Source organism: Entelurus aequoreus, linkage group LG20 (assembly GCF_033978785.1).
Source record: "Entelurus aequoreus isolate RoL-2023_Sb linkage group LG20, RoL_Eaeq_v1.1, whole genome shotgun sequence".
Lineage (NCBI taxonomy): Eukaryota > Metazoa > Chordata > Actinopteri > Syngnathiformes > Syngnathidae > Entelurus > Entelurus aequoreus.
In genome coordinates, this window is record NC_084750.1 from 12,669,591 (window position 1) to 12,687,433 (window position 17,843).

At 36.3% G+C, this 17,843-nt stretch overlaps 2 protein-coding genes across 4 annotated transcripts in view; one reads left to right on the forward strand and one right to left on the reverse strand.

Moving 5' to 3' along the window:
* Positions 1 to 336, reverse strand: part of anln (anillin, actin binding protein) — a 71,229-nt gene extending 70,893 nt beyond the window's left edge. For all 3 annotated transcript variants that reach the window (XM_062029394.1, XM_062029393.1, XM_062029392.1), the window contains exon 1: positions 185 to 336. In XM_062029394.1, coding sequence (XP_061885378.1) covers positions 185 to 202 — 18 coding nt within the window. In that variant the 5' untranslated portion in view covers positions 203 to 336. The remainder of the gene's footprint in view (positions 1 to 184) is intronic.
* A 5,339-nt stretch (positions 337 to 5,675) lies between these two features.
* LOC133635581 (3-oxoacyl-[acyl-carrier-protein] synthase, mitochondrial-like) lies at positions 5,676 to 16,264 on the forward strand. The gene is made up of 2 exons (XM_062028801.1): positions 5,676 to 6,738; positions 15,696 to 16,264. Exons 1-2 carry the CDS (start codon positions 5,774 to 5,776, stop codon positions 16,096 to 16,098), a joined length of 1,368 nt encoding a protein of 455 aa, XP_061884785.1. The 5' UTR covers positions 5,676 to 5,773; the 3' UTR covers positions 16,099 to 16,264.
* Positions 16,265 to 17,843: the final 1,579 nt, after the last annotated feature.

A 17,843-nucleotide genomic window follows, 5' to 3' on the forward strand; every position in this document is an offset into this window, starting at 1 on the left:
TACAGTTTAAAGTTAAGTATTCCATTTAGGTTTTGTCCTTTGTCACTTATTTATTACCATGTCATGTTTTGAGAGGTTTTAAAAGTAGAAATATACAAACAAATGCATTCATAATGTACTGTAAAGAGGTTTGTTGCAGAAATTGGACGTATACTGTCAAAGTAATAGAAGTTAATGTACTCACCTCCGTAAAAGGATCCATTCGGAGCGCAACTAAATGAAGTGTTGGAAGCAGCGAGAAGTGAGAAGTGCATAAAAGGAGAAGTCAACTTGTCTTCTTTAAGCTCGGTCGTCCTCTGGGAAATGGAGAAAAAAAATAAAAAGCTCCTGTTCAAATTTGAATTCCCGCGCCGCCCTAGTGCGCACGCGCTAACGTTCGAGCGCTGACTTCCGACCAATCACGACGGATGATACTGGAGCCGTACAAACTCAGCCTATCGGAGCCGAGTGTCTTTCCGCATCGCCGGTCATGAAGCTCCGCCCTCTGTTTTCTTCTTTTTTGGTAAACTGACACTCGTCCATCGACCTTGGGTGCACATGAGCGCCATCTTTTGGACCGGAGTGGGACTTGATGTTGTTTACGATCTCTGGGGTCCTGCCATTATGGAAGTAGAATTGTCCTACATCAATTTATATATATCAATATGATATTAATACATGTGCATATATTAATAAATATACACAACAAACAAGGGGGGTGGAGGGGTGGCAATCTATGTATATATATATATATATATATATATATATATATATATATATATATATATATATATATATATATATATATATATATATATATATATATATATATATATATATATATATATATATATATATATATATATATAAATAAATTTATATATATATATATATATATATATCTATATATATATATATATATATATATATATATATAAAATATATATATATATATATATATATAAAATATATATATATATATATATATATATATATTGCATTCTATTTTAGTTACTTTGAATTTACAACCCCCTGGCGCTGTTTTGTACTGTTTTTTTTACTCACTTTGATGATTATTTTTCAACTGTTTGTAAATGTTGAAATTTATAAATAAAGGTTTATAAAAAACCAACAAATAAATATTTAAAAAAAAATCTCTTGGGTCCTCAATACAGGTCTTGAGCCGATGCCTGAATATTTACGAACATCGAGAGTATACATGTATAAGGGTATATTTATATATTTTGCATTCTATTTTAGTTACTTTGAATTTACAACCCCCTGGCGCTGTTTTGTACTGTTTTTTTGTACTCACTTTGATTATTATTTCTCAACTGTTTGTAAATGTTGAAATTTATAAATAAAGGTTTATAAAAAAAATTGAGCCGATGCCTGGATATTTACGAATATCGAAATTAAAAGAGTATACATAAGAGTATATTTATATATAAATATATTTAGCATTCTATTTTAGTTACTTTGAATTTACAACCCCCTGGCGCTGTTTTGTACTGTTTTTTTGTACTCACTTTGATGATTATTTTTCAACTGTTTGTAAATGTTGAAATTTATAAATAAAGGTTTATAAAAAACCAACAAATAAATATTTAAAAAAAAAATCTCTTGGGTCCTCAATACAGGTCTTGAGCCGATGCCTGAATATTTACGAACATCGAGAGTATACATGTATAAGGGTATATTTATATATTTTGCCTTCTATTTTAGTTACTTTGAATTTACAACCCCCTGGCGCTGTTTTGTACTGTTTTTGTACTGTTTTTTTGTACTCACTTTGATTATTATTTCTCAACTGTTTGTAAATGTTGAAATTTATAAATAAAGGTTTGTAAAAAAAAATTGAGCCGATGCCTGGATATTTACGAGCATCGAAATTAAAAGAGTATACATAAGGGTATATTTATATATATATATTTTGTATTCTATTTTAGTTACTTTGAAATTACAACCCCCTGGCGCTGTTGTGTACTGTTTTTTGTACTCACTTTGATGATTATTTTTCAACTGTTTGTAAATGTTGAAATTTATAAATAAAGGTTTATAAAAAAACAACAAATAAATATTTTTTTAAAAATCTCTTGGGTCCTCAATACAGGTCTTGAGCCGATGCCTGAATATTTACGAACATCAACATTAAAAGAGTATATAAGGGTATATTTATATATTTTGCATTCTATTTTAGTTACTTTGAATTTACAACCCCCTGGCGCTGTTTTGTACTGTTTTTGTACTGTTTTTTTGTACTCACTTTGATTATTATTTTTCAACTGTTTGTAAATGTTGAAATTTATAAATAAAGGTTTGTAAAAAAAAATTGAGCCGATGCCTGGATATTTACGAACATCGAAATTAAAAGAGTATACATAAGAGTATATTTATATATAAATATATTTAGCATTCTATTTTAGTTACTTTGAATTTACAACCCCCTGGCGCTGTTTTGTACTGTTTTTTTGTACTCACTTTGATGATTATTTTTCAACTGTTTGTAAATGTTGAAATTTATGAATAAAGGTTTATAAAAAACCAACAAATAAATATTTTAAAAAAAATCTCTTGGGTCCTCAATACAGGTCTTGAGCCGATGCCTGAATATTTACGAACATCGAGAGTATACATGTATAAGGGTATATTTATATATTTTGCATTCTATTTTAGTTACTTTGAATTTACAACCCCCTGGCGCTGTTTTGTACTGTTTTTGTACTGTTTTTTTGTACTTACTTTGATTATTATTTCTCAACTGTTTGTAAATGTTGAAATTTATAAATAAAGGTTTATAAAAAAAATTGAGCCGATGCCTGGATATTTACGAATATCGAAATTAAAAGAGTATACATAAGAGTATATTTATATATAAATATATTTAGCATTCTATTTTAGTTACTTTGAATTTACAACCCCCTGGCGCTGTTTTGTACTGTTTTTTTGTACTCACTTTGATGATTATTTTTCAACTGTTTGTAAATGTTGAAATTTATAAATAAAGGTTTATAAAAAACCAACAAATAAATATTAAAAAAAAAAATCTCTTGGGTCCTCAATACAGGTCTTGAGCCGATGCCTGAATATTTACGAACATCGAGAGTATACATGTATAAGGGTATATTTATATATTTTGCCTTCTATTTTAGTTACTTTGAATTTACAACCCCCTGGCGCTGTTTTGTACTGTTTTTGTACTGTTTTTTTGTACTCACTTTGATTATTATTTCTCAACTGTTTGTAAATGTTGAAATTTATAAATAAAGGTTTGTAAAAAAAAATTGAGCCGATGCCTGGATATTTACGAGCATCGAAATTAAAAGAGTATACATAAGGGTATATTTATATATATATATTTTGTATTCTATTTTAGTTACTTTGAAATTACAACCCCCTGGCGCTGTTGTGTACTGTTTTTTGTACTCACTTTGATGATTATTTTTCAACTGTTTGTAAATGTTGAAATTTATAAATAAAGGTTTATAAAAAAAACAACAAATAAATATTTTTTTAAAAATCTCTTGGGTCCTCAATACAAGTCTTGAGCCGATGCCTGAATATTTACGAACATCAACATTAAAAGAGTATATAAGGGTATATTTATATATTTTGCATTCTATTTTAGTTACTTTGAATTTACAACCCCCTGGCGCTGTTTTGTACTGTTTTTGTACTGTTTTTTTGTACTCACTTTGATTATTATTTTTCAACTGTTTGTAAATGTTGAAATTTATAAATAAAGGTTTGTAAAAAAAAATTGAGCCGATGCCTGGATATTTACGAACATCGAAATTAAAAGAGTATACATAAGAGTATATTTATATATAAATATATTTAGCATTCTATTTTAGTTACTTTGAATTTACAACCCCCTGGCGCTGTTTTGTACTGTTTTTTTGTACTCACTTTGATGATTATTTTTCAACTGTTTGTAAATGTTGAAATTTATGAATAAAGGTTTATAAAAAACCAACAAATAAATATTAAAAAAAAAAATCTCTTGGGTCCTCAATACAGGTCTTGAGCCGATGCCTGAATATTTACGAACATCAAGAGTATACATGTATAAGGGTATATTTATATATTTTGCCTTCTATTTTAGTTACTTTGAATTTACAACCCCCTGGCGCTGTTTTGTACTGTTTTTGTACTGTTTTTTTGTACTCACTTTGATTATTATTTTTCAACTGTTTGTAAATGTTGAAATTTATAAATAAAGGTTTATAAAAAAACAACAAATAAATATTTTTAAAAAAATCTTTTGGGTCCTCAATACAGGTCTTGAGCCGATGCCTGAATATTTACGAACATCAACATTAAAAGAGTATATAAGGGTATATTTATATATTTTGCATTGTATTTTAGTTACTTTGAATTTACAACCCCCTGGCGCTGTTTTGTACTGTTTTTGTACTGTTTTTTTGTACTCACTTTGATTATTATTTCTCAACTGTTTGTAAATGTTGAAATTTATAAATAAAGGTTTGTAAAAAAAAATTGAGCCGATGCCTGGATATTTACGAGCATCGAAATTAAAAGAGTATACATAAGGGTATATTTATATATATATATTTTGTATTCTATTTTAGTTACTTTGAAATTACAACCCCCTGGCGCTGTTGTGTACTGTTTTTTGTACTCACTTTGATGATTATTTTTCAACTGTTTGTAAATGTTGAAATTTATAAATAAAGGTTTATAAAAAAACAACAAATAAATATTTTTAAAAAAATCTTTTGGGTCCTCAATACAGGTCTTGAGCCGATGCCTGAATATTTACGAACATCAACATTAAAAGAGTATATAAGGGTATATTTATATATTTTGCATTGTATTTTAGTTACTTTGAATTTACAACCCCCTGGCGCTGTTTTGTACTGTTTTTGTACTGTTTTTTTGTACTCACTTTGATTATTATTTCTCAACTGTTTGTAAATGTTGAAATTTATAAATAAAGGTTTGTAAAAAAAAATTGAGCCGATGCCTGGATATTTACGAACATCGAAATTAAAAGAGTATACATAAGAGTATATTTATATATATATATTTAGCATTCTATTTTAGTTACTTTGAATTCACAACCCCCTGGCGCTGTTTTGTACTGTTTTTTTGTACTCACTTCGATGATTATTTTTCAACTGTTTGTAATGTTAAAATGTATAAATAAAGGTTTATAAAAAAAACAACACATAAATATTAAAAAAAAAATCTCTTGGGTCCTCAATACAGGTCTTGAGCCGATGCCTGAATATTTACGAACATCGAGAGTATACATGTATAAGGGTATATTTATATATTTTGCATTCTATTTTAGTTACCACTAATTTACAACCCCCTGGCGCTGTTTTCTAATGTTTTTGTACTGTTTTTTTGTACTCACTTTGATTATTATTTCTCAACTGTTTGTAAATGTTAAAATTTATAAATAAAGGTTTATAAAAAACAAACAAAAAAAATAAGATTTAAAAAATATGTCTTGGGTCCTCAATACAGGTCTTGAGCCGATGCCTGAATATTTACGAACATCGAAATTTTAAAAAGTATACATATATAAGGGTATATTTATACATAAATATTGAACACATATTATATCATCCATTCATTATTTTCTGTAGTATGTGACTTTGGGTTAATTCCGTCAATAATTATTTAGAACTGGCATTTACAACGTGTGCCTAAAAAGCCAACGCCAGTTAAACTCTCCACACTTTGGGCAACCTACATCAAGATTAGCTGGTTAAGTGACATAATCCGGCAGAGTTGAAGCAACAATCAAAGTTTGGGATACAACATGGTGTTTTACTGGGGTAAGTTGCAACTACGACGCAGCGGCAGGCTTCTGTACGAAAAGAAGAAGTTGACGGGTCCAAGATGGCGGAGCACCGGGACGGGCGGAAGAAGGGTTGTCATCACCGGCATCGGTCTCGTCAGTCCTCTGGGCACCGGGACTAACCTGCCCTGGAACCGTCTCATTCTTGGCAACAGCGGCATTGTCGGTCTGGACTCGGAGGACTACAAAGCTATCCCCTGCAAAGTCGCAGCTTTGGTGCCCAGAGGACGTGGAGAAGGTCTTTTTGACGAGGGTCTGTTTGCCACACCTGGGGAGATGAGGAGCATGACAGGGGCCACCGTGATGGCCCTTGGAGCTGCTCACCTGGCCCTGCAGGACGCAGCATGGCACCCCACAACCACGGAGGAGCAACTAGCCAGTGGTGTGGCCGTGGGCATGGGCATGGTGTCGCTGGATGAAATCGCGTCCGCCTCTGTGGCCCTGCAAGAAAAGGGCTACAAAAAGGTGAGCCCCTTCTTCGTGCCCCGGATCCTGGTGAATATGCCCGCCGGGCACATAAGCATCAAGCACAAACTCAAGGGCCCCAACCACGCCGTGTCCACGGCGTGCACCACGGGCGCGCACGCCATCGGCGACGCCGCCAGGTTCATCGCCCACGGTGATGCGGTCGCCATGGTTACAGGGGGCACCGAATCCTGCGTGGGGCCCCTGGCGATGGCCGGCTTCGCCAGGGCGCGGGCCCTCGCCACAAAATGGAACCAGGATCCCAGACTGGCTTCCAGGCCCTTCCATCCCGAGAGAGAGGGGTTCGTGATGGGCGAGGGAGCGGCCGTGCTCCTGCTGGAGGAGTGGGACCACGCGGTCAACAGGGGGGCCCGGATCTACGCCGAGGTCTTGGGGTACGGACTGTCGGGGGACGCCAGCCACATTACCACCCCCACCGCCGACGGAGACGGGGCTTTTAGGTAACCCTTCATTTCTCTCTCTACATGCCCCGAAAGGGACAAGCAGTAGAAAATGGATGGATGGATGCTTACATTGTAGCCATTTGTGTTAACAATGATTCAATTCACAATTTATGGTTGGCGATATGATGCAGGGACAATAAATGCAGGGACAGTCAATGAATAAGACTTCCTTCATCTGCCTGACACTTTATACTTAAGTTACCATCTACTGCAGTGTTTTTCAACCTTTTTTGAGCCAAGGCACATTTTTTGCGCTGAAAAAATGCGGAGGCACACCACCAGCAGAAATCGTTAAAAACTCAACTCAGTTGACAGTAAAAAGTCGTTGTCGCAATTGTTGGATATGACTTTAAATCATAACCAAGCATGCATCAATATAGCTCTTGTCTCAAAGTAGGTGTACTGTCACCACCTGTCACATCACTCCGTGACTTATTTCGACTTTTTTGCTGTTTTCCTGTGTGTAGTGTTTTACTTCTTGTCTCGCGCTCCTATTTTGGTGGCTTTTTCTCTTTTTTTTGGTATTTTCCTGGAGCAGTTCCATGTCTTCCTTTCAGCGATATTTCCCGCATCTACTTTGTTTTAGCAATCGAGAATATTTCAGTTGTTTTTATCCTTCTTTGTGGGGACATTGTCGATTGTCACGTCGTGTTTGGATGTACATGGTCTTTGCTCCACAGTAAGTCTTTGCTGTCGTCCAGCATTCTGTTTTTGTTTACTTTGTTTTAGTTTTGTTCTGCATAGCCTTCCCTAAGCTTCAATGCATTTTCTTAGGGGCACTCACCTTTTGTTTATTTTTGGTTTCAGCATTAGATACCTTTTTAACTGCACAATGTCTCCCGCTGTTCCCGACATCTACAAAGCAATTCGCTACCGGCTGTCACCTACTGATATGTAAGAGTATTACACGGTTATTCTGCCGAGCTCTAGACAGCACCGACACTCAACAACAACACATCGTTTTCAGACTAGAATTACTAATTTGCAAAAAATATTTATTACCCAAATAGGTGAAATTAGATCATCTCCCACAGCACACCAGACTGCATCTCACGGCACACTAGTGTGCCGCGGCACAGTGGTTGAAAAACACTGATCTACTGTGCCCATTTTCAACCCTGAGAGGGTGTAACATACAACCTGTTCAAGATGTTAAAATGACTAAGCCTATTTTTTAATGCATTTAAAGGGCTCTTTGGCATTTTTCAAAATATCATTACATGCCATGTATTTTTCTAAAATGTTGAAATCAATCATCCGTCATTTGCATTCCTAGAATAATGTTAATTTATTATTCCATAAAACATTTTAACTACGTTTTTATATTGTGTCCTGATTTAATAAATGTACCCTCCAGTTTGTGACTATTACAAGTCGTACTATCAGAGAATATACATTTTTTACAGCATGTTTTAAAGGCCTACTGAAATGAATTTTTTTTTTATTTCAACGGTAATAGCAGATCCATTCTATGTGTCATACTTGATCATTTCGCGATATTGCCATATTTTTGCTGAAAGGATTTAGTAGAGAAAATCGACGATAAAGTTCGCAACTTTTGCTCGCTGATAAAAAAAAAAAAGCCTTGCCTGTACCGGAAGTAGCGTGACGTCACAGGAGCTAGTATTCCTCACAATTTTCCTTTGTTTACAATGGAGCGAGAGAGATTCGGAGCGACAAAGCGACGATTACCCCATTAATTTGAGCGAGGATGAAAGATTCGTGGATGAGGAACGTTACAGTGAAGGACTAGAGAGGCAGTGCAGGACGTATCTTTTTTCGCTCTGACCGTAACTTAGGTACAAGCTGGCTCATTGGATTCCACACTCTCCTTTTTCTATTGTGGATCACGGATTTGTATTTTAAACCACCTGGGATACTATATCCTCTTGAAAACGAGAGTCGAGCACGGGAAATGGACATTTAAAGTGACTTTTATCTCCACGACAATACATCGGTGACACACTTAGCTACTGAGCTAACGTGATAGCATCGTTCTCAAATGAAGATAGAAACAAAATAAATAAACCTCTGACTGGAAGGATAGACAGAAGATCAACAATACTATTAAACCATGGACATGTAACTACACGGTTAAAAATTCTCAGCCTGGTAAGGCTTAACAATGCTGTTGCTAACGACGCTAAGGCTAATTTAGCAACTTAGCAACCGGACCTCACAGAACTATGATAAAAACATTAGCGCTCCACCTACGCCAGCCAGCCCTCATCTTCCCATCAACACCCGTGCTCACCTGCGTTCCAGCGATCGACGGCGCGACGAAGGACTTCATCCGTGGGTTTGGCGGCAAGCATCGGCTAGGCCAGGGGTCGGCAACCCGCGGCTCTAGAGCCGCATGCGGCTCTTTAGCGCCGCCCTAGTGGCTCTCTGGAGCTTTTTCAAAAATGTATGAAAAATGGAAAAAGATGAGCGGGAAAAAAAAAAAAGTTTTAATATGGTTTCTGTATGAGGACAAACATGACACAAACCTCCCTAATTGTTAAAAATCACACTGTTTATATTAAACATGCTTCACTGATATCAAGTATTTGGCGAGCGCCGTTTTGTCCTACTAATTTTGGCGGTCCTTGAACTCACCTTAGTTTGTTTACAACTTTCTCCGACCATCTAGGACGTGTTTTATGCCACTCCTTTTTCTGTCTCATTTTGTCCACCACACTTTTAACGGTGTGCATTAATGCACAAAGGTGAGTTTTGTTGATGTTATTGACTTGTGTGGAGTGCTAATCGGGCATATTTGGTCACTGCATGACTGCAAGCTAATCGATGCTAACATGCTATTTAGGCTAGCTATATGTACATATTGCATCATTATGCCTCATTTGTTGCTATATTTGAGCTCATTTAGTTTCCTTTAAGTCCTCTTAATTAAATGTATATCTCATGACACATGTAATGTGGCTTTTAATTTTTTGCGGCTCCAGACAGATTTGTTTTTGTATTTTTGGTCCAATATGGCTCTTTCAACATTTTGGGTTGCCGACCCCTGGGCTAGGCGTAGTAAGTAGTCCTTGTTGTGTTGCTGTAAGTATTGTACTTAGCCGCTAAGACACCGATCGATCCCACCTACAACGTTCTTCTGTGCAGCCTCCATTGTTCATTAAACAGATTGCAAAAGATTCACCAACACAGATGTCCAGAATACTGGGGAATTTTGTCAAAGAAAACAAGAGGTTTTTGTATCGGGTCCGATGGGGTCCAACCACTTCCGTGGATTTTGTGACGTCACGCGCATAAATCATATCCAAAGGAGTTTTTCAACCGGAAGTTTAGCGGGAAATTTAATATTGCACTTTATAAGTTAACCCGGCCGTATTGGCATGTGTTGCAATTAGAGATGTCATTGAAAATAACATGAACTTGTGATTTTATGAATTTATCAACAATGTTTTAAGTAGAGATGTCCGATAATATCGGCCGATATATGCGTTAAAATGTAATATCGGAAATTATCGGTATCGTTTTTTTTTATTATCGGTATCGTGTTTTTTTTTTGTTTTTTTTTTGTTTTTTGTTTTTTTATTAAATCAACATAAAAAACACAAGATACACTTACAATTAGTGCACCGACCCAAAAAACCTCCCTCCCCCATTTACACTCATTCACACAAAAGGGTTGTTTCTTTCTGTTATTAATATTCTGCTTCCTACATTATATATCAATATATATCAATACAGTCTGCAAGGGATACAGTCCGTAAGCACACATGATTGTGCGTGCTGCTGCTCCACTAATAGTACTAACCTTTAACAGTTAATTTTACTAATTTTCATTCATTACTAGTTTCTATGTAACTGTTTTTATATTGTTGTACTTTCGTTTTTATTCAAGAAAATGTTTTTAATTTATTTATCTTATTTTACTAATTTTTTTAAAAAGTACCTTAACTTCACCATACCTGGTTGTCCAAATTAGGCATAATAATGTGTTAATTCCATGACTGCATGTATCGGTTGATATCGGTATCGGTTGATATCGGTATCGGTAATTAAAGAGTTGGACAATATCGGAATATCGGCAAAAAGCCATTATCGGACATCCCTAGTTGCAATGTTAAGATTTCATCATTTAAAGGCCTTTAAAGGCCTACTGAAAGCCACTACTAGCGACCACGCAGTCTGATAGTTTATATATCAATGATGAAATCTTAACATTGCAACACATGCCAATACGGCCGGGTTAACTTATAAAGTGACATTTTAAATTTCCCGCTAAACTTCCGGTTGGAAACGTCTATGTATGATGACGTATGCGCGTGACGTCACGACGGCAACGGAAGTATTCGTACCCAATGTGTCACCATACAAACTGCTCTGTTTTCATCGAACAATTCCACAGTATTCTGGACATCTGTGTTGGTGAATCTTTTGCAATTTGTTTAATGAACAATGGAGACTGCAAAGAAGAAAGTTGTAGGTGGGATCGGTGTATTAGCGGCTGGCTGCAGCAACACAACCAGGAGGACTTACTTGGATAGCAGACGCCTAGCCGATGCTAGCCGCCAACCGCACGGATGATCGGGTGAAGTCCTTCGTCGCGCCGTCGATCGCTGGAACGCAGGTGAGCACGGGTGTTGATGAGCAGATGAGGGCTGGCTGGCGTAGGTGGAGCGCTAATGTTTTTATCATAGCTCTGTGAGGTCCGGTTGCTAAGTTGCTAAGTTAGCTTCAGCGTCGTTAGCAACAGCATTGTTAAGCTTTGCCAGGCTGAGAATTATTAACCGTGTAGTTACATGTACATGGTTTAATAGTATTGTTGATCTTCTATCTATCCTTCCAGTCAGGGATTTATTTATTTTGTTTCTATCTGCATTTGAGCCAGATGCTATCACGTTAGCTCAGTAGCTAAAGAGCTTCGCTGATGTATTGTCGTGGAGATAAAAGTCACTGTGAATGTCCATTTCGCGTTCTCGACTCTCATTTTCAAGAGGATATAGTATCCGAGGTGGTTTAAAATACAAATCCGTGATCCACAATAGAAAAAGGAGCGAGTGGGGAATCCAATGAGCCAGCTTGTACCTAAGTTACGGTCAGAGCGAAAAAAGATACACCCTGCACTGCCTCTCTAGTTCTTCACTCTAACCTTCCTCATCCACGAATCTTTCATCCTCGCTCAAATTAATGGGGTAATCGTCGCTTTCTCGGTCCGAATCTCTCTCGCTCCATTGTAAACAACGGGGAATTGTGAGGAATACTAGCTCCTGTGACGTCACGCTACTTCCGGTACAGGCAAGGCTTTTTTTTATCAGCGAGCAAAAGTTGCGAACTTTATCGACGTTGTTCTCTACTAAATCCTTTCAGCAAAAATATGGCAATATCGCGAAATGATCAAGTATGACACATAGAATGGATCTGCTATCCCCGTTTAAATAACAAAAAATTCATTTCAGTAGGCCTTTAAAAACATTTAAGTATTAGACTTAGACTTCCTTTTATTGTCATTCAAATTTGAACTTTGCAGTGCAGATAAGAACGACATTTCGTTGCACTACAGAAAAAGAATATGCTTTTAGCTGATCACAAGTCGGCCATTAAAGGCAGGCAGCAATTAGCAATGCCAAATTTATTTGGCATGACCAATGACGCCACTTCTGCTGTCGCCACGACAACTGTGCGTGCGTGCTTTTGACTCCATCCGTTAGGGGTGTAACGGTACACAAAAATTTCGGTTCGGTACGTACCTCGGTTTAGAGGTCACGGTTCGGTTAATTTTCGGTACAGTAAGAAAACAACAAAATATACATTTTTGGGTTATTTATTTACCAAATGTGTAAACAATGGCATAACATACATCAGGGGTCACCAACCTTTTTGAAAGCAAGAGCTACTTCTTGGGTAGTGATTAATGCGAAGGGCTACCAATTTGATACACACTTCAATAAATTGCCAGAAATAGCCAATTTGCTCAATTTACCTTTAACTCTATGTTATTATTAATAATTAATGATATTTACACTTAATTGAACGGTTTAAAAGAGGAGGAAACAGGAAAAAAATGACAATTAAATTTTGACACATAGTTTATCTTCAATTTCGACTCTTTAAAATTCAAAATTCAACCGAAAAAAAGAAGAGAAAAACTAGCTAATTTGAATCTTTTTGAAAAAATTAAAAAAATAATTTATGGAACATCATTAGTAATTTTTCCTGATTAAGATTAATTTTAAAATTTTGATGACATGTTTTAAATATGTTAAAATCCAATCTGCACTTTGTTAGAATATATAACAAATTGGACCAAGCTATATTTCTAACAAAGACAAATCATTATTTCTTCTAGATTTTCCAGAACAAAATTTTTAAAAGAAATTCAAAAGACTTTGAAATAAGATTTAAATTTGATTCCACAGATTTTCTAGATTTGCCAGAATATTTTTTTTAAATTTTAATCATAATAAGTTTGAAGAAATATTTCACAAATATTTTTTGTCGAAAAAACAGAAGCTAAAATGAAGAATTAAAATAAAATGTATTTATTATTCTTTACAATAAAAAAAATGTATTTACTTGAACATTGATTTAAATTGTCAGGAAAGAAGAGGAAGGAATTTTAAAAGGTAAAAAGGTATATGTGTTTAAAAATCCTAAAATCATTTTTAAGGTTGTATTTTTTCTCTAAAATTGTCTTTCTGAAAGTTATAAGAAGCAAAGTAAAAAAAATTATGAATTTATTTAAACAAGTGAAGACCAAGTCTTTAAAATATTTTCTTGGATTTTCAAATTCTATTTGAGTTTTGTCTCTCTTAGAATTAAAAATGTCGGGCAAAGCGAGACCAGCTTGCTAGTAAATAAATACAATTTAAAAAATCGAGGCAGCTCACTGGTAAGTGCTGCTATTTGAGCTATTTTTAGAACAGGCCAGCGGGCTACTCATCTGGTCCTTACGGGCGACCTGGTGCCCGCGGGCACCGCGTTGGTGACCCCTGACATACATATACACACAGGGTCCATTGCCAGGGTTCATGTGGTCAACATATATCAAATAAAAACTAAATAAGATAACGCTCAGAATGGTTTCTTAAGGAAACCTTTCTACATATAAAGTTCTTTTTTTGATTGATTGATTGAGACTTTTATTAGTAGATTGCACAGTACAGTACATATTCCGTACAATTGACCCCTAAATGGTAACACACTAATAAGTTTTTCAACTTGTTTAAGTCCACGTTAATCAACATTAAACTGCCTCAAGTTGTTGCTCAGATTAAATAACATGACAAAACTTTTCTTCTACATATAAAAAGTGCAACATTAAACAGTTTCAAGTCAACTCAGCCTCAGATTACCTTTTCTCCCCCCCACCCCAGCGTGGGTAACTTGGCAGTAAGAGGATATATGGGCTCATTGTTCTTCCAACATAGAAGTGGGTCAAAATGTAGTTTTTAATGCAATATGGTCTTAAATCTGCTGCTATAAAAACTAGGGATGTCCGATAAATGCGTTAAAATGTAATATCGGAAATTATCGGTATCGGGTTTTTTATTATCTGTATCGTTTTTTTTTTTTTTTTTTTTTTTTTTTTAAAATTATTAAATCAACATAAAAAACACAAGATACACTTACAATTAGTGCACCAACCCAAAAAACCTCCCTCCCCCCCATTTCTTTCTGTTATCAATATTCTGGTTCCTACATTATATATCAATATATATATCAATACAGTCTGCAAGGGATACAGTCCGTAAGCACACATGATTGTGCGTGCTGCTGCTCCACTAATAGTACTAACCTTTAACAGTTAATTTTACTCATTTTCATTAATTACTAGTTTCTATGTAACTGTTTTTATATTGTTTTACTTTCTTTTTTATTCAAGAAAATGTTTTTAATTTATTTATCTTATTTTATTATTATTTTTAAAAAGTACCTTATCTTCACCATACCTGGTTGTCCAAAATTAGGCATAATAATGTGTTAATTCCACGACTGTATATATCGGTTGATATCGGTATCGGTTGATATCGGTATCAGTAATTAAAGAGTTGGACAATATCGGATATATCGGCAAAAAGCCATTATCGGACATCCCTAATAAAAACATTTGTTATTGCTTTAGCCCTGTGTTGCACCTTTCCTGCTTCCGGCTCCCAGACCGTAGCCGAGGAGCGCAGGGGAGACACTCCTCCAGGGCCGATGTATTCTCTGGGGCAACACCCTTCACTCTACCCGGCAGTGGGTCTCCACAGCTCAGTGGATCAGATGTTTGATGAAGCTCTGTGTCTATCTACCACCACTACTGTTTTCTGTTTATTTGTTACTGACTGTGGCAGGACACCTCTGCCTCTGTTTCACTTTATGTTGCTGGTAAATAATATGGTTGTAGTAGTAGGCCCAAGTTAAATTATTTAGTATGCACTAATTAAAGGGGCAGAGCTTTGAGACATTTTAGCTTTTATATTTTATAAGATATATTTTTTGTAAGAACCACAATTAATAAATATATTTCAGTGAATAACTTATTGTTCAAATCTGTATATAAATATGTACATAAAGTGTTGTAATTATATTGTAAAATGGATGGATGGATGGACGTTTAAAACTGTTATTATTAATTAGTAAGTATACATTTTTTGAGCCTTTTTAGAGAAAATCAAATCATTGTTGTAAATTATGCAAATTACTCGATGATGTCATGGTGACCACGCCCGTAGCCACGCCCCCACCGCCACAGGTATCTTGGCAGTTTATGGGAAACACTGCTCCGTCCTCCATTGTTGTATTGCGCAGCCAAAGTGTTCCCAAACGGGAGATTAATATGTCCGTGTGGAAACTCGTTCGGTACACCTCCGAACCGAACCGAACCCCCCGTACCGAAACGGTTCAATACAAATACACGTACCGTTACACCCCTACCATCCATCCATCTTCTAGTGCAGATATGCTGATCCTTGCAGCAACCCTGGCACTAAGTAGCATGTACCTTTTGTGGACAGGTGCATGTCAGCAGCCATCAAAGACGCGGGCGTTTCACCCGAGGACGTGACGTACGTGAACGCCCACGCCACCTCCACACCTTTGGGCGACGCGGCCGAAAACGCCGCCATCAAGAGGCTGTTCGGCCCACACGCGGCACGTCTGGCCGTGTCGTCCACCAAGGGGGCCACGGGACATCTGCTGGGGGCGGCGGGGGCCCTGGAGGCCGCCTTCACCGCTCTGGCCTGTTACTACGGCGTCCTGCCTCCCACGCTCAACCTGGACCACACCGACCCGGACTTCAACCTCAACTACGTTCCCTGCACGGCACAGACCTGGCAGACTTCGGGCAGACGTGTGGCGCTCTCGAACTCTTTTGGATTTGGAGGAACAAACGCCACTCTGTGTCTTGCCAGTGTGTAACCTGGTCCATCAGCCTTGATACGGATCTCTTTCACATGTGGCCACACCAATATGTCCTGATTGAAATAAAGGTGTGCACCAGAGCAGTGGTCCCCAACCTTTTTGTAGCTGCGGACCGGTCAACGCTTGAAAACTTGTCCCACGGACCGGTGTGGGGGGGTGTATTTAAAAAAAAAAAAAAAATTATTTTTTTTTTTAAATTTTTTTTTTTTACATAAATAAATACAATCATGTGTGCTTACGGACTGTATCCCTGCAGGCTGTATTGATCTATATAGATATAGAATGTATATATTGTGTTTTTTATGTTGATTTCATTAAAACAATTTTTTTTTTTTTTTTTTTTTTTTTACATAAATAAATACAATCATGTGTGCTTACGGACTGTATCCCTGCAGGCTGTATTGTTCTATATAGATATAGAATGTATATATTGTGTTTTTTATGTTGATTTCATTAAAAAAAAAAAAAAAAAAAATATTTTTTTTAATTTTTTTTACATAAATAAATACAATCATGTGTGCTTACGGACTGTATCCCTGCAGGCTGTATTGATCTATATAGATATAGAATGTATATATTGTGTTTTTTATGTTGATTTCATAAATTTTTTTTTATTTATTTTTATTTTTTTTTACATAAATAAATACAATCATGTGTGCTTACGGACTGTATCCCTGCAGGCTGTATTGATCTATATAGATATAGAATGTATATATTGTGTTTTTTATGTTGATTTCATTAAAACAATTTTTTTTTTTTTTTTTTTTTTTACATAAATAAATACAATCATGTGTGCTTACGGACTGTATCCCTGCAGGCTGTATTGATCTATATAGATATAGAATGTATATATTGTGTTTTTTATGTTGATTTCATTAAAACAATTTTTTTTTTTTTTTTTTTTTTTTTTTTTTTTACATAAATAAATACAATCATGTGTGCTTACGGACTGTATCCCTGCAGGCTGTATTGATCTATATAGATATAGAATGTATATATTGTGTTTTTTATGTTGATTTCATTAAAAAAAAAAAAAAACAATTTTAATTCTTGTGCGGACCGGTACCGGGCCGCGGCCCCGTGGTTGGGGACCACTGCACTAGAGAACATCGGCAGTCCGATATCGGCCGATAAAGTACCCACGATTGTCACACACACACTAGGTGTGGCGAAATTATTCACTGCATTTGACCCGTCACCCCTGATCACCCCCTGGGAAGTGAGGGGAGCAGTGAGCAGCAGCGGTGGACGCACCCGGGAATCATTTTTGGTGATTTAACCCCCAATTCCAACCCTTGATGCTGAGTGCCAAGCAGGGAGGTAATGGCTCCCATTTTTATAGTCTTTGGTATGACTCGGCCGGGGTTTGAACTCACGACCTACCCATCTCAGGGTGGACACTCTAAAATGCTTTAAAATGTGATATTGGAAATTATCGGTATCAGGTTCAAAAAGTAAAATGTATGACTTTTTAAAACGCCGCTGTGTACACGGACGTAGGGAGAAGTACAGAGCGCCAATAAACCTTAAAGGCACTGACTTTGCGTGCCGGCCCAGTCACATAATGTCAGAAAAATTGTATGTAAATTATCAAAAAACTGTCCGTTCTCCGAGTTCCCAGTGAACAGACAAGAGGCTGTCTTTGTTGTACCAAGCCAAGGGCTTGTAAAATTCCATTGTCTACGATGGGAGGGGTTATCTATTGTGATCCAAGACTGGCCCAAGCTCGATCCAGGACCAGT